Raw genomic sequence first — 18,093 nt, 5'->3', positions numbered from 1 at the left:
GCTTTACACAATTGATGTGTGTATGGATTGTGATAAGAGTTGTATGAGCCCCTAATAAAATGATTTTTTTAAAAAAAAGAAATCTTCTCTGACTTGTTACTCCACCCTCCTAAAGTGACTTGCATTATCCTTACTTGTCTCTCTTGTTTGGGGCTCACTTCCCTGCCCTGCTTTTGTACTTAAGACTAAATTTCTAGAATCCAGAATCATGCTTGGTACTGTGTGCGTCTGTTTTCACTGCACTTAAAACACACAGATGATGCTAATATCGATGGCCAACTGCTGGTGGAAGTCCCAACACTTCCTTGCTTGTTGACCCCGGCATGCTTTATCAAAGCCTTGCAGGGTCCTGGCACACAGAGCGATGGTGTCTGTCCAGTGCATCCATGTCCTGGATGCTCAGTCAGTCCCTTTAACTGGAGCCACTCTCTATGGTCCTTAGGGGCACACCTGGGTTGGTGACTAATGGAACGATGTTTTGTTTTGGGTTCACCCGGCTACCCTAACCTTCAGCTCACTAATTGGACACCATAGGGTTCTTGAAGACCATCAAGTTTAAAGAATCCATATGTATCTTGTTCTTTTTGCCATAAAGCCTCAAATGAAGTCTCCTTTTTGTAGAGAAGGTATATGCTCTACTAAGAGCTAATCTGGGACTTTCCCCTAAATTTTAGGCAAATGTAGTTTGAGGTAAATCTATTCCCTGATGCCCTGCGCTTTTACAAAATATAAATTATAATTGTATTATATATTTCTTTTGAGCTGATCTTAAAAGTATCTGTGTGCAGCAGAAGGAGCCTTGGTGCCATAGCGTTTACAAGTTGGGCCGCTAACTGCAAGGTCAGCAGTTTGAAACCACCAGCCACTCTACAGCTGAAAGATGGAACTTTCTACTCCCGTGAAGAGTTACTGTTTTGGAAACTCACAGGAGCAGTTCTACCCTGTCCTGTGGGGTTGGCATCGAGGTAGCTGTGAGTTTGGTTTTGATGTGTAGCAGGCATTGTTAGTTGACTTTTAAGATCTACTCTCCCTTTACCCCTTACTTTGTTTTGTTTTTTAACCTAGGCATCAAAAACCAAACAAACAAATCAAACTCACTGCCATCAAGTTGATTCCAACTTATCACAGTCCGATATGACAAAGTGAAAATAACCCTGTGGGTTTCCAAAACTACACCTTTTGAAGTATAGACAGCCCATCCATTTTGTCAAGGGTCTCCCTCTTTTTAGAGGCCTCCATACTTTACCAAGCATGATGGCCTGATCCTAACTGATGCCCTTTCCTGGCACGATCCCACAAAGATGATGCTAATGAAGGCATGATCCTAGCGCAGGGAATGTTTAGTCAGCCGGAGGAAGAAGATGGTGTTTATTGTGTGTCAGTTTATTCTGACTTGTAGCGACCCTGTCAGGACTGTGGAGAACTGCCCCATAGGGCGTTCCAAGCTGTCATCTTCATGCGAGCAGATCACCAGGTCTTTACTCCTGACGAGCTGCTGGTAGATTTAAACCACTGGCATTTCTGTTAGCAGCTTAACCACCAGGGCTCTTTGAAGAACAAGGAACAAGGAGAGAACATTTCTAGCAAGTTCTCTACAATTTCACTCAGCAGTCACTTCTAAGCGACGGACTCTCCCCCTATTTTCTAACCGCTATGTCTGACCGATGCCCGGGTGGCTCTTTAGAGCTCTAAGTTGTCTTTGAGGATCAGCCAACTGCTAACTGAAAGATTGGCAGTTTAAGCCTGCAGAGGCACCTGGTGGAATATTATAATGACATGTACAAAGACCTGGAGTTAGAAACGGACAAGGAGAACATGCTCAGCCTATCTTAACATCAATACCAGCTAATATCACACGCCTCACCTAAGAGAAGCAGTTCTAGCCATCACATTAGGGGTGGGTTAATTAAATGTTTGACCAGTATGGTCTTCAAATGATGTTATAAAGATCCAAATGTGCCTTGGCAGAAAAAAAAGGTTCCCCATCCCTGTCTTCAGCTATAAGACCTTTAAAATTTTTTCAAGTCTTGAGTTGAAAGGTTGAAGGATCCTATGGACAAATTACTGACCCATGCAGGCAGCATCAAAAGTAGATGGAGAGACTATACAATCGCAGTTCCAAAAAGAATTGGTCACTGCTTAACCATTTTAAGAGGCAGCATATGATCAAGAACCAGTTGTACTGAGAGCAAAGCACAAGCTGATGGAAGTCCTTAGTGAAAAACAAGATTCCAGGAGTGGACAGGTAGCCCTGCCTGGTGGTGCAGTGGTTATGTGTTGGGCTGCTACCTCCAGGGTCAGCAGTGTGAAACCACCAGCGGCTCCACAGGAGATAGACAAAGCTTTCCACTCTCAGAAGGAGTTGCAGTGCGACCCTGTCCTGCAGGATCACGAGGTGAGTCAACACAGACTCGATGGCAAGGAGCCATTGAAAGGTTTCAACAAGCGAATTAAGCACCGGAAGTACTCACTAGTCTATGCGAAGAAATTTGGAAGGCAGCTTACCTAGCCAGCCAACTGGAAAAGATAGATATTTGTGCCCATTCCAAAGAGAAGTGGTACCACAGAATGAGGAGATGATCGAGCAATATCATTAATATCACATGCAGGTAAAATTTTGCTGAAAATCATTCAAAAACAGCTGCAGCAGTCTAGTGGCAGAGCCACTAAAAATTCAAACTGGATTTAGAAGAGGATTCGGCGAGAGAGATCTTATTGCTAGCATCAAATGGATCTGAGACGATAGCAGAGAATACTAGAGAGATGTTTACTTTCATTATATTGACGGTGCAAACACATTCAACTGTGTGAATCTTAGCAAACTTTTGGGTAACATGGAGAATGGGAATTCTCTTCATTGTGCTCACTTGGAACTTGAACATGGATCCAAAGGCGGTTGTGAGAAAGTATGAGGAAATTCTGCACGGTTTAAAAGGAGGAAAGCTGTGTCAGGATTGCAGCCTCTCACCATACTTATTCAATCTGTATGCAGAGCAAGTCATCTGAGAAGCTGCACTATATGCAGAAGACATGAACATCAAGATTGGAGGAAGGCTTATTAACAACCTTTGATATGTGGATGACACGACCTTGCTTGTTGAGAGTGAGGAGGACTTGAAGCACTTGCTGATGAAGATCAAGGAATGCAGCCTTCAGCATGGATTACAACTCAATGGAAAGACCACCAAAATCCTCACACCCGGACCGATAGGTAACATCATGATAAACGGAGAAGAGACTGAAGTTGTCAAGGACTTCCATTTACTTGCATCCGCAATTAATGCTCTTGGAAGCAGCAGTCAAGAAACCAAATGCTGCTTCACAGCGGGCAAGTCTGCCACACAAGACCTCCTTCAAGTGTTGAAGAGCAAGGATGTCACTTTGAGAACTGAAACGTGCGCCTGACCCAAGTTAAAGTTATTTTCAATTGCTTCATCTGCATATGAAAGTTGGATAATGAATAAGGGAGACATAATAAAAATTTTTCATGAATACACTTGGATCATGATGTTGACAGAAAATACTGCAAGTCCTATGCCCTGCCAGAACAACAAACAAATTTGTCTTGGAAGAAGTACAGCTGGCGTGGTCCTTAGAAACCAAGATGGCAAGACTTCACCTCATGTACTTTGAATATGTTATTAGGCGGGAATAATCCCTAGAAAAAGACATCATGCTTGGTGATGTAGAGGGTCAGAGGAAGGGGATGGACTGATATCGTGGCTACAACTATGGCCTCAAACATAGCAATTGTGAGGATGGCACGGGACTGGCAGTGTTTTGTTCTGGTGTGTATAGGGTTGCTATGAGTTAGAATCAACTCAGTGACACCTAACATCATCATCATCAACAACAACAACAATAAATGCTTCTTAAAAAACAACCCTGGCAGTCTACTTCCCAAAAGTCACACAGAGTGGCCAGGAGTTGGAATCAATGCAACACAAACAACAGCAACTGGGTTGGGCTGTTTGTCAGTTTTGGTGTACTTCACAAGACTTCTTTGTCCCATGATTCTTGCAGGGCCCAGCAATTAGTGTCTGGGCGAATGGCACCCCCATCCTCACCCCCTCTCCGCCAGGCCTGGTTCCTGAATCTTACCTTTCTAGTACATGCTTTCTTCCTGGTCGGCCACTATCCTCTACACCTAATCATAGCCCTCTTCCTTTTGAAACTTCAGTATGCTGCCTTCTGTGGTAGTTACATAATCTGTTGTCAATTTGAGGCTTAAGAGTGAAGGGGTAGAATTTAGCCTGTCAATCAGTTGTCAGCTTGATGGCCTCATTTGGAGACATGAAGGAGATAAATTGCTTGCTGGAGGCAGGGCACACAATCACTCCCCTGGGAGACATTGCAGCTGACAAGACACATGGAGCTTTGCTAGAGCCCTGGTGCTAAAGAAGTCAGGTGGAGCCCCCTGTCAGCACTGAGATGCTTACAATGTTACTGGATCCACAAGACTTCCCACCCACTGACCAGTGATCTTCCTGCATTCGGCATCATTGCATGTGTTTCATGAGTGTGAAGAGGACTTTACAGATTGGTATCGGACATATGAGCTAATAGACTTATGGACTTGATCTGGACTGGGCTGGGACATTTTCTCAATATTCAATTGCTCTTGTATATAAAGCTCTTTCTTATACACATATGTGTGTTTATAATTTGTTTCTCTAGTCTACCCAGACGAACACACCTTCCTTACATGAGACTAATGCCAGCAAGACACTAACTAGCTTGCAGTTGTTTCTCCGAAGTGTTAGGACACATCTGCACTGAGCTATTTTCTCACCCTCGGCCCTGTGACCAATCAACAGCATCTGCTGGAAAGGCGGCCAGGACCCAGTACAGGGAAGGAGCAGGTGAGGACAAAGCCTCCTGACTGGCTCCTGCAAGGTGGTCTTCAACAGGCCGCTGCTAGCTTGCCACAGTCCTGGGTCCCCCACGGAGAAGCTGTTTGGCCTTTTGCCTGAATCCTTCACGTGCTAGCTCTCAGCACTGAGGAACAGAATCTCCACACTTCACATGGCTGTGTGCTCCCAAAGCTCCCCCTTCTACTGCCACCTGTGTACTGATTGGCATCCTTGAAAATACATGAAATACAACTTGAGGCCTTTGGCCTCTTTTCTTCTCAAAATCTCCTTAGCAACTCTTCCAATCTCCCTACTCCCTCCAGGTGACAGGGTATTATTGTAAGCAAACACAAACTCACTGCCATTGAGTCGATGCCGACTAGCCGTGACCCTGGATAGAACAGGACCCTGGATAGGACAGGACAGGACTGCCTCTATGAGTTTCCGAGACTATAACTGTTTAAGTGGGTAGAAAGCCCCATCTTTTTCCCACGGTGGGCATGTGGTGGGTTTGAACTGCTGCCCTTGCGGATCACAGCCCAATGAGTAATACCTATGCCTCCAGAGGTCCTAGGATATTCTGTAGTTGTTGTTAGGTGCCATTGAATTCGTTCTGACCCATGGTGACCGCTTGCACAACAGAACGAAACACTGCCTGGTCCTGCCCCATCCTCACCATTGTACCTGTGCCTGAGCCCACTGTTGCAGTCACTGTGTCAATCCATCTCGTGGAGGGCCTTCCTCTTTTACGCTGCCCCTCCACTTCACCAAACAGGATGTCCATGAGGATGGTATACATAGCCCTTAGTAAGCAGCAGCTGTTCAAAGAAGTTCACATAGATTCATTGTTCCTCACCACAGCTGTATGGGTTGATAATGGTATTACTTGTTGTTCAGGGGAGGAAATGAAGGCCCTGAGAGTTAGGGCATGTGCTCACATGGCTAGCAAGCAGATAAGCAAAAACTCATGCAGACAAGTCTAATTTAGAGCCCATGCCCTTAACCATGATGAAAATTATCCCCCCGTTTCCACGCAATTAAAACAGCCTCTTAAGCATCTGAGGGCACTCCCCCGGTAGGCCTGCCTCCTCACCTTGGCTTTGCTGTTCTCTCTGGACCTCCCCCATATCTACTTGTCCTGCTTCCAGGTCCAACCCCGGGGCCACTTCATCATGAGCTGTTTTCTGACTCCACCTACAGAGTCCATTCCTTTTTGCCCTGTTTTCTACTGCACCTTCTCTTGTAGATCTGTCCGAGAATCCTGTTGGTGTATAACCCTTGTAGACAGCTGAACAGGGACCAAGCAAATCCATCTATAAATCCCCACCGTTGAATAGGACCTCTTAGTAAACTTTCATTCTCACTAATGTGTAAATGGCTGATGGGGGTTTTTCACATCACCTTTGTCGAGTATTTTCATTTGGACAGAGGCAACATCCTGAGCTGGAAATTCAAGGCACTGTGATATTACTTAGAATTGGAAAACAGGAAGTTTGTTTCTTTATGGGTTTTTTGTTTGTTTGTTTCTGGATAGGAGAGATCTTTACTTTACCCTGGCACAGCCCAAAGTATGAAGTTGAATCTACTTCTATGCTAGGTCTTTGCTTCATCCTCTGCTTGTCCTAGATACTCAGAACATGGCGGAGGAAAAAGGCTCATCCTAGGAGGGAAAGCCTCAAACGGAGACTCCTACCCAGTGAATTGCCCGGAGATGAAAACTCTGCCTGCCACCTGCCTGAGGGCACTGTCAGCAGAAATCCTGCTTAGGCCTTACCAGGGCTGGGGCGCCTCTGTGCGTGGAGAGGCCTCCTCCCGGTGCTCCCCTGGCTATAATTAGGGCATGACAAAGGGGGTTATTTTTAAGAAACACAAGCACACAGGATGACTCAGCTGGGCTCGCACTTGCCCAGAACCTTTCACCAGATCCAGAACAGTATTCTTCCAACCCCCTCCCCAGTGCCAGCTAGGGGAGACATCAAAGACGTTTCCTTTTGGAAAGCTCTCAGGTGGCCCTCTGTGGGGGGAAGAGGAGGACAAGGTGTTATGGATGATTCCTTTGAACTCAGTCTCGCCTTTGAGTCACACTTGGGGCAAGGAGGAAGAGGCCACCTCTCTCCCCACCCAAATCGAGGAGCCCGGCACCCTCTGGCCTCACACAGATGCATCTAGGGGGAAGGCTTGGGGGCCTGGCCCTAGACGCCCTTTGAGCCTAACTGGTCCGCATTCCGGGAGCAGCCAGGCTGCCCAGAGGGGAAGGCAGGGTGGGGAGCCGTGCGGTGCGGGGTCCATACAGAAGTGACTCTGTATCGCGCCTACTAGTTGCCACTGCTATCTGAGAAAGAGGAAGTCCCTTCCGGAGATGAACGGACCCGGGGCTATCACAGCAGGCTCTGATGGCACCATCGTGAGGACGTGCTGCTCATGGCTGTTTTACACAGGGTCACTATGAGCTGGGACCTGGCAGGGCCTCCAGAGCTGTGGCCTCAGAGAAGACAGGAGCAAGAAGGTTGAGTGACAGTGTGGGGAGTGTGCCAGGTGTCCTACTGAGTCTTTCACACTCTGTGGGGGGGCCTCCCTCAAGGATGAGGCTGGAGGTTGGCATCCGGGAAGCCACTAGGTTCAGTACCAGAGTGATGGCAGCTTGGTGGGGCTGGAGGGAGGGCAACATCCACTTTCGGGTCTGTGTCTGAGAGAAACTGGGTTCAAGCAGCAGGAAGTGGAAAGGCAGCGCAGTGGTTCTAAACCTTCCTCATGCCTCGACCCTTGCATACCGTTCCCCGTGTGGTGGTGACCCTCACCCATAAAATTATTTTCATTGCTACTTCATAGCTGTAATTTTGCTCCTGTTATGAATTTAGTGACCCCTATGAAAGGGTTGTTCGACCCCCAAAGGGGTCACGACCCACAGGTTGAGGACCGCTGACTTAGCGGGTTCCACCTGGGCCACCAGCCTCTGATCTGCCCCTCTGGGGAAAGGCAGGCCCTGAGGCATCGCCCCTCCTCACTTATCAGTTCCCTTCTCTGCCAGACTGCCATTGGGCAGCATGGCCCTGGTGTCACCTCTGAGAGACGGCCCTGGGGCTGGTGGACTTCGTTACGCCAGCGCAGTGCGCAGCATGTTCAGCAAAGTAACTTGCTCGGTATTCAAGGTTACCGAGGCAACGGATCTCCACAGGAGCCCAAATCCATTCCCTTTCTTCAGGTAGGCATTTGCCTCTCGCCAGTCTTCCACACAGTGGGGCACTTCAGGGACGGGACCTGCTCCGCCTGCCCAAAAGGGTTGTCCAGGGTGCCACTACACAAGAGAATCCCAGCCAGCTGCCAGCCACTGGGGCTTCTTGCTACTGCCCCTCCTCAAGTCACAACTCTGGAGGGTGGCAGGCGGGGAATCAAGGGAGGTCTCTAACACTGACCTCTCAGCCCCCATGGTGAAGGGCCTGGGGCAGATTGAAGGGTGAGGGGAGGCCATGGTGGCTGGCTAGACTCAAGGTCAGGCCTGCTTTACAATGGGGGTGGCCTAGCTGGGTTGTTACAGAGGCCGTGTGGCCTGCAGGAAGGAGCACTGTGATGGGGGTGGATCCATCACCCTGTCAGCCTCATTCAAAGTCCTCTCTGTTCCTCCTCATTTCTCACTTCTCAGGGCTGCAGGCACCACCGACAGGGCAGACAGCTAATGCTATGCAAACAGACAGGCCTTGGTCAGAGACTCAGCTCTGGAGAGGATCCCCAGCCCTTTGCCCTTCCTTTAGGGTCTTCTCCAGGCAGGAGGCTCTGGCCTGAGATGGAGAGGCATAGCCTAGCTTTTCAGCCCTCCTTTCTGCTGCTGAGAAGCCCTCTGCTCTGGGAACCCAGCCCCTGCCTGACCACCTACAAGGGTCAATCACTAATTCTGCCCCAGGCAGTCATTTCGGATAAGGCTCACCATCTCTACTGGGTTCTTCAAGCATCTCTGGGGGCCCTGTTGATGTCAGCTACTGTGGGACCAGCCCCCGACTCATGGCAAATGCAGCAAAACGTGACACCCATTCTCACGATCAGTTGCCTATCAAGAGACTGTTTTCACGGCTGACTCTGGCGGTGGATTTCCAGGCCTTTCTTCCTAGTCCTGCTTAGTCTGGAAGCTCTGGAAACACACAAGCTTCCACTGACAAGGACGGGTGGGTGGTGGCTGTGGGTGAGGTGTGATGTCCTCGAATCAGACCCAGCTCCCTTGTAAGGACTGCGAGAATTCTACTACTGGACCAGTGCTGCCACCCCAGACGATACGTAATTCCATGGCGGAACTAACGCGCCAGTTTCCATCTGGGTGGAACCTGGACCTTGTCCGGGCTTCTGGGAAGACATCCCCTATTACCTTGGAGGGTTTTCCTGTTCTCTCCATAGCCTTCCTACTTCTCTCTTGTATTTTTGGTTTCCTTCTCTTCCTTCCTCCTAAGGGCAATTCCTCGTTTCCACCTGGGGCTCCCCGGCTCCCACCCCACCTGAGGTCTAAAGAGTAGTAGCGTTTGGGGCCCCATTCTAAGTCTCTTCAGTGTGAGCGAACCCCGGAACCAAAGCACTGTCTCTGACTTCACTCAGGATGTGGCGCACCTGGCATTGACGGGAGCTGGGATTCAACCAACAACAGCTGGTTGGGTTTGCGGTGCTTCGGGCCCTCACTCAATCAGGCGCCCAGTTCTGACAATCCTTCATGACAGAAGCCAGCAGGAATTCCACCTGCCACCGTGGCTCGCAGGCACAGACTTCTTTATCTGAACGCAGGGCGGTTGGACCTCTCTCTGCAAGCCCGAGGGCTCTAGGAGGGAGACCAAAGCCCCCTGGAGCCGCCATGGAGAAACATGACAAGGAAGGAAAGCCACAGGCAGGGTATAAAGGGAGCCTCCGCAGCAAAAGAGGCGAGGAGAAGCAGTGGGGAAGGAGCCACAGACGAGGGAAGACAAAGAGGGTCGCATGACTCAGCAGGGACTCTGACTTGAGTTTAGAAAAATGTTCCCTACGGTCATTCCAATGGGCTTTCCTGCTCATGCGGGCGGCCGAGCCAGAAAGCCACTGTCCTCTCTTCCCTGCGGGCCAGGCTCAAGGCCACCACAGACTGTTGGAGATGAAAGGGCCTGCCGGGAGATCTGTGCTCTCGGGGGTGGTGGGGGTGGTGGTGGGGGAGTTGGGGGACAGACCCATGGTGGCCTTTTATTTTATGTTGGTTGATTCTACAGTGAGTCTTCACTGTCCTCTAGCCTTTTGCTCTGTGTGGAGTACCCCGTATCTTATGATCCAACCGTGCTCCAAGTTAGGCGCTATGAACTTGTGTCTTACTGTTTGGCCGAGGTGGGTGGATCCTGACCCATGGACTCTCCACGCATGTCAGAGTAGGAATGCGCTCCACAGCACTCTGCCCGCTTGAAATGAGAAAATGTATTTTGTTCTTTTGTTAACTACTGGAAACACACCCAGCAAGCCACCGCCAACGATGTTGACACGTACAACACAGCAGCACCGAGCACATCCTTTAAGTGGTGCGACCGATCTCATCCTCCGTTGCTAAGTCTTCTTCCTCCACGAACACGAACTCACTGCCTGCAAACTGCCTTCCCCACCTTTCCGGTTGCTCTTGTTAGTTTGGTCTGATACAGGCAGTTCTTCAGAAGCACACCATGCTCATAGCAGGTATTCTTTACCCGTTACACTAAACTCTTGTTTGGTGTACAGGGATATTTTTGGTTTAAAGTTTAAAGATGATCTCAGGACAGCAGTGTTGGGAGTTCATCCTTCCTTGCTGGGTTTGGAAGTCTGGATTTCATGAGGTTTTTGATATTTTGTTCGGCACCTCTCCTCCTTGTGATCAGGGTTCTTCTACAGAATCTTTGATCAAAATGTTCAAAAGGAAATGGTATCCTGTTGGCATTTTAGGTGGGACAATTCTTTATTAGGTGAACGGGCCTGAGCTTTGGGGAACATTGACCATGTTTGGCTTCCGGACCCTAGTGGGAGCACCCTCTATCACTGTGATAACAAAAACTCTAACCTTCCTCTAGAGGGGTAGAAGGAATTGGGGAGAAGGAGGTGGTGAGCGGTCAGTGTCATGGCCAGGGGAGCCACTAGGGAAGCAGAACCAGCCTCTAGGACAGGGCAGAGAGCCTGTGAGTACTAGAGCAACACCAAGCTCGTGGAGAGGAAGCACTAAGAGGTGGAAGAAGGGGAAAGTGATGGCGGGGCAGGAGGAGGCAAAAGGAAACAGAGGCAAGCTCTAGGAAGCAAAGGCATAGATAGGGAGATTAACAGAGGTGTGCACTTACGCAAATACATTAATCCATAATAACAGTGGTATTGGCCTAAGTACATATATTTATAAAGCAATACACTGAAGCTGCAGACGGGCCTTGGGCCTCGGCTCATAGCTTCCCTCAATACGAGAACACTTTGTTCTAACAAATTGGCATTCTGTGATGCTCATCCCCACCCACTACATGATTGCTGAAGACAAAATGGGTGCATAAGCAGATGTGGTGAAAACAGAGGATGGTGCCCGGCTATTAAAAGATATAGTGTCTGGAGTCTTAAAGACTTGAAGTTAAACAAGCAGCCATCCAACAGTGAAGCAACAAGCCCACATGGAAGAAGCACACCAGCCAGTGTGATCATGAAGTGTCATCGAGACTGGGCAACGGGCATCAGAAGATTCACAATAAACAGTAGACAAACAGACAAAAATGCATTGGTGAGAATGGAGAGGAGTTGGAGTGGAGACCCAAAGCCCATCTATGGACAATGGAACATCCCCCCACAGAGGGGTTGCAAGGAGAGGGTGAGTCGATTAGGGTACAATAGAGCACTAATGGGTCACGTAATATACCTCTGTTCCCTGGAGGCCTCCCCACCCTCTGCTATCATGACCTCAGTGCTGCCTCCCAATCTAGACTAGACGGGAGCATGTACATAGGTACAGGTAAGAGATAACACTCACAACACATGAAACCCAGGAGCAGGAGGGAATAGAGATACCAAAAGGACAGGGGGAAGGCAGGGAGAGATGGGAAGGGAGGGGGGCACTGATCGCAATGAATGGCACATAACCATGCCACCACCACCCCCACCCCACCCCCCCCACCCCCCGCCCCAGTCAGGGGGAAAAACAACAGAAACCAGAAGGGAAGGGAGAAGGCAATTTGAGTGAGATTTGAAAATAATTAACAATGTACAATCTATCAAGGGGCCATGAGGGTTGGGGTGGGGTGAAAGAGGGCTCAATGGAAAGTAAATGTCCAGAAAAGAACGATGGAATATATGTATGAATATGTTGGATACAAGTGATGTACGGTTTGTAACAAGAGTTGTAAAAGCCCCCAATAAAATGGTTAAAAAAAAACCCAAAACTCTAACCCTCCTCCCCTACAGCGCTGCCCTGGCTCTAGTGGAGAATCACCATGAACTCTCTTCAGTGGAGAGCCTAAAGTAAACTGAGGTCCAGAGTTATGAAGGAGTTACTTTAAATTCACAGAAGGCGGTCTGTACTTGGGGTCTCAACCTTCAAATGTCTGTTTCTAAGAACCACAGCGGGGAAGACATACAGCACTTGACTGCTGTGTGGGAGATGCTTTTAGCACTCCAGGGAGGCAGAGGATAGAAGGTCTATGTGTGGAGTGGGGGGAAGTCCCCTTTCCCTCTTAAGAGTCTGTCTCAGTTGATGCTATGGCAGTTGTTGCTGCCCGACCTCCCCCTCAGCTAACTCCCTTTTGTCAACCCAATGACACTGATCCTCCTTTTTAGAAGTATTATTCAGACAAGTGCAAAAATGGAGAGGAATTCAGGGCTGGAAATAGCCCCAGATGAGGGAGGGGGTGGAAGGCAGTACAAAGCCACTTGAACGATCTACACCCAGAGGACGGAGCCCCACGGTGGATGGGCCGCCTCCTATTTCAGTCATTTTCCACCCATGAGGCACTTCTGAGATTCATGACGGCACCCGACACACTTAGAAATGACTGATGGCCTTATGTACTGCTGAAATGGTGACACACTGACCGAGTCACCATACCCTCCCTTGTCTTGACCAGCTTGCAGGATTCCCAGAGTTTGGCGGGGTTGTTAGGTCAAAATCAGGGTCAGGAGGGGTCACTTTCTCACTTCTAGGCCCGAAGCTGGATTACCTGAGAGAAACAGGCTTGCTGAAAGCCCTGGGCGGAAGCGGAGAAGCCGCTTTTTCTCCAGGAGCCAGGGTGTCCTGGGTTCTAGTCAGAAGCAATGGCGGAAGCAGGCATCTGGTGAGGAAGGGAGGGGCTTGGTGCTCCAGTTCTCTTGGGCCTCGGTTCTCACAAACCTTCATTTCTCTCTCAGCTTCTCCATTTCTCCTGCCTTCCCCCTCCTCCAGAGGTCTCCTGCCTAGCCCCGTATCTCAGAAGTCAGAGTCAGGAAGAAAAATGTTCCTCCCTGCTACCACCTCAATCCACTTGGAAACTTCAGCGGAAACATTTGCCATCATGAGTTCCTACCCGACGGAAGAGAAATGGCCAGGGTTCTGCCACTGCCATGAACCACGGTCTCACCGAGTTTGCTCAGATGGAATTATCCACATGAACCCAAATCTACATATACCTGTATTATATATGCCTCTCAAATTTTCTGACCTACGTTCCAATTCTAGGAGTTTATCAGTACTCTCTACCCAGGAGAAAGGGCTCTAGGGCAGATCACAGGTGTGGGAGATTCCAGAACACGGCACCATGAGAAATCACCTCTGTGCTCCTGAGGCCTCCCTCCACTGCCCCTGGGGTCCACTTGCTCTGGGCATGGAGGGAGGAGGGTGATGGAAGAAATCCCTCGCTCCCTGACCCCTCTAAGGGCCACTCCTTTTTCCCTTATCTTTCTCCCCACTTCCCAGGCCAACTCTGAAGCTTTGGGCAGTTTGAGCTCAGAAGGACAGGAGGGGGAGGGCCCCACCACTAGAAGGTCCTTTGCACTCACATCTCTGGCCATCTAACGGCTGTGTTCTTCGGGTGTAGGGGTGACTGCTTGCCTTGGCTGCATGACAAAATAGCCAGAGGTTAGGGTGTGGAGCGTGATCTCGGGGGGGGGTGGGGGGGTGGAGGGGGGAACGGGGCTGGTTTTCTCCGACTCCATGGAGAATGACCAAGGAGATCCCCCCAGAGTGACTTCAGTGAGATTTGAACATGAGAGCCAGTCCAAGGCCAGACTCTCACTCTACCTCATTGTCTACAGGTGCAGGTAAAACCAGACAATGCTGATCCTTTGCGTTCTCAGGCCCGATTGGCTTTCTCCGCCCCCCACTCTCAGCAGATCCAGTCCCTTCCCCTTGTCATTTTGTTCTTTCCTTAGGTCACCCCAAAGGCGGGGCTATCACACTATGCTCTTCATACACAGTTTATCGAGTAATCTGCCCTAACCTCTGCCTTCTAGACAGGTGAGAAAATGAGGCACACACAGGCAAGTGGCTTACCCAAACTCGTTTACAGCCTCCCTGGGATTAGAAACCAGGCTTCCTGGACTTCTGTGCTCACTCTTGATAAAGTGTCCTTGCCTGCTTCCTCCCATCCTGCTAACACTCGCGCTCCACTGTCTGCTTCGACACTGTGTCCCTCAAAGTCACGAGATGCCACACCCTGTCCCGCTTCTCCCAGGTGTGTCCAGGACCTGGCACTCTGCCCTCCTCCTCTGTGACATTCCTGCTATCTAGCAGCGGCCTTCTGCAGACGCGGGGGTGCCGCATCACACCCTGGGTCCACGCGCTCTCCCAGCCGATTCCTTCCTCGTCGCCTGCTCTGGTTCTTCTCTGGACGCCCCTTTCTTCACTGCTCTTTCTCTCCTCACAAGCGTATCCAGCTATCACTGCAACTGTCACTCTCAGATGTCCCCACCAGGTGCCTCTAATCTCTCTTCTCCAACTTCTTCAAACTCCAGCTCTGCTTTTCCAGCCACCCTGAGGCACTCCTGTGGGTGCCTTGGGAGCACCTCAGATTCCAGCCCCAGCTCAAACCCACGTTCTTCCTCCTCCTTTCAAACAACAGCAGCGACAACAAGCACCACCACCACGGCATCCTCCTGACTTTCAACCCCACCGCCGGGTTCTAAGCCCTTATTAACTTGACCTTCCCGGGCCGTCCCAGGTACTTTCTCTGGTGAAAAATGGAACATGCCTCTGAGCCTGCAGGTCCTGTGGACCCAAGGAAAATGGATCCAAACAGGAACCATCTTAAAAAACCCAGAGTCCCTGTTCCATGCCTAAACGCCTTGGCAGGTAGGAGAGCTGGGCTTTCCCACGCTCTGGCGTGAGTCGCAGAGAAGAGCCTGACGTTGCAGGGCGCTCACATCTGCTGGGAGGGAACGCAAGGAAGGGGATGACTCAGCCCCTTGTTGCACAGCGAGGCCGAGATGAAAACATGCCCGCCCGGCTTTATGAGTGGCCAGATTCCTACTTCTGGGTCACTCATCTGCACTAACTAGCCTTCAAGAAGGAGGGGGGCCTTCAATAATTTAGGGAGACATGGAATGAAACGATAATGGAATTTTCCCAAGAACTTTTGGAAACCCCCTCGTATGCTCACAGTCTTCTGAGGCAACTGCCAACTTGTCCAGAGACAGCTGTTAGTGGGTGTTTGAATCTGATGGGGAGAGAGATGGAATTGGCCAGGGTCTGAGGTCAGAGGCTCAGGGCAGTGAGCAGCACAGGATGAGGGTCAGGAGGCCATGTAAGAGCCGACTGAAGCTATCCTAGTCCCTAAAGGGACCCCAGCTTCTCCAGGAGGATGGGGGACTTTCCCAGGCTGCATGGGTACCATGCGGTGGTGTGTGCACCGTACCAAGTGGTGGCTGGCACAGGGAGATGCTCAAATGACACAGCATGCTACTATTATTAATGAAAGCTCAGTTTATTATTAATCAAAGGAGTATTATTTTCCCCAGTATCATTCTGGGTCAGATATTTGCTGGTGAATTATCCCTGGCTAGTTAGGGCCACTTCAAAAATCTCCAATCTGCCATTTCTTCAGTGGGTCACTTTGACCCGGCAGCTAAGTGTGGACTCACTGGGAGGGGGCGTAAGCCAAAGAGGAGGACTGAGCTTATGGCCTTTGATAATGCCACCATCTAGTGATGGCAGTCGCCCTTGCTGTGGGGCTCCGAAGACAATACAACTCTGGGAAAGGCACACGTTCTACCAACGCCATTGCAGACATGAGAAAACGTGAGCCCACAAGGACTCCGTGACATGCTTACGCTCATCAAGCTCCTAAGCAGCCAAACGGTTCCCAGTGCCTGGCTTCTAGGCCCGGTGTATCCTCCCTGCTGCCTGCCCCCCGCTGCCCTTCCTCTTGTGCAACCTGAAGCTTCTCCCTCCGTTTTCAGTACAACTGACAGTCCACAGGGGAAGAGCCACAGTGAGGGGATATGCGCAGTGGGGGTCCTTTTCCACAGGTGTCCCCTGAGGGAGGCGCCATCTGCTTAGAGATCAAATGCCAACCCCAGGACACAGCTTTGTCCCCATGGGTCAGAGCAGCCCCACGAGTGTGTGCCTTTGGCTTTGAGTTGGGGAAGTGGAAAGACTACTCACGATTTGTCTCGTCTGCCCAGTCGTCTCGGGGGGCTGGCCTGCCTCCTTCGGGGGGACAGGGATTTCCCTCGGCTTCTCACCTGGGTAGGAGAGTGGGCACTTGCAGGTTTCAGGATCTGAAAGAAATAGGAGGTGTCACCATAGTAGTTCCTACAGCACACCCCCTAGCTCACTCACGACCCCATCGTACAGGAGGCTGAGCAGAAAGATGTCCAAGGGCGGAGGGCAGAGGCAGAGGTGGTGTTTTCTCATTCTGCACCTGCAAGAAGGTCCGTCCCACTTTCCCGAGGCTTTCCAGGGCGGAGAGGAGCCCAAGGCTTCGGCCTCCTGGGGCTGCGTCTAGTGGTCTAGCCAGTCCTCTCCTTCACTGACTCTGCCCCAGGAACCAGCTTGCTCTTCCTCCAGCCCGCCCATCCACGCTCATGCGCAGAGTGGTTTCAGCTTGTCCAGAAGCTCCACTCCAAGCCCCACAGAGGGGCAAGGACAGGTCCTCACACGTGTCCAAGCTTGAAGACCCCATACTAACCTTTCTCCTCAGGATGCACAAGCCGTCTCCCAGTGACTCTAGCCCTGGAGGGATCAGGACAGAGAGGCATCACGTCCCCTTGGAAATGATACCGGTTGAGAGATGAGTTTTTGAGCCTGGACTTTATAGGGCCTATGTAGGAGATGCTCCTTCATTTGTTACTGACACCATATCCTAACTTTACAACAAAGGGGGTTTGAGCTCACAAAGCAGAGCAGACCTATCATGTGACTCTGTGCCCTGTAAACTCCAGCTTGCCTGGGATTCTCCTGGTTTTAATACTGAAAACTGTCCTGGGAAACGCCTCTATTCTGAGAAAATGAATGGCTGCTCACTGAGTGATAAGGTCAAAATAGGGCAAAAATAAAGTTACACTATAAAATGAAGCTCAGCTTTTCCATCTCATTTTCAAAAAGAAATGCAGGCCCAGACATTTAAGTGTTAGGTCTATTAATTATTTTAGCTCTGATTTTTTTTTGAAACACAGCAATGATTGTGATGATGGCACAGGACCAAACAATGTTTCATTTTGTTATACCAATTGCAAGGTTTCAACAAGCTAATGAAGCACTGGAAGCATTCACTCCTCCATGCCAAGAAATTTGGAAGACAGCTACTTGCCCCACCTAACTGGAAGAGATCCATATTTGTATCCATTCCAAAGAAAGGTGACCCAACAGAATGGGAAAATTACAGAGTTGTATCAGCGATATCACATGCAAGTAAAATTTTGCTGAGGATCATCCAACAAGGATCGCAGGATTACTCAGACACGGAGCTGCCAGAGGTTCCGGCCGGATTCAGAAGAGGATGTGGAACAAAGGATATCATTGCTGGTGTCAGCTGGATCTTGGCTGAAAGCAGTGAGTACTAAAGCGATGTTTACTTGTATTTTATTGACAGCGCAAAGGCATTGGACTATGTGAACCTTAGCAAACTATTGACAGCCTTGAGAATACTGCGAATTCCAGAACCCTTCACGGTGCTCATGAGGAACTTGTACATGGATCAAGCTGTATGAACAGAATAAGGGGATACGGTACGGTTTAAAAATCAAGAAAGCTGGCTCAGAAGCAACAAAGCCCACATGGAACAACATATCAACCTGTGTGATCACGGGGTGTCGAACGGATCACTGAAGACAAATGGGTGCA

General features: G+C 49.8%; 1 protein-coding gene across 1 annotated transcript in view; it reads right to left on the bottom strand.

Moving 5' to 3' along the window:
* VASH2 (vasohibin 2) overlaps positions 1-18,093 on the bottom strand; it is a 49,066-nt gene that overhangs the window by 5,659 nt on the left and 25,314 nt on the right. Inside the window, exon 6 of the mRNA XM_004699880.3 lies at positions 16,414-16,529. Coding sequence (XP_004699937.1) covers positions 16,414-16,529 — 116 coding nt within the window. The remainder of the gene's footprint in view (positions 1-16,413; positions 16,530-18,093) is intronic.

The sequence above is a fragment of the Echinops telfairi genome, unplaced genomic scaffold, assembly GCF_000313985.2.
Source record: "Echinops telfairi isolate 266 unplaced genomic scaffold, ASM31398v2 ScPeMD7_7424;HRSCAF=8462, whole genome shotgun sequence".
NCBI classification, from domain to species: domain Eukaryota; kingdom Metazoa; phylum Chordata; class Mammalia; order Afrosoricida; family Tenrecidae; genus Echinops; species Echinops telfairi.
The sequence above is the reverse complement of the archived record's forward strand: the minus strand, read 5'-3'. Positions and strand labels throughout refer to the sequence as shown.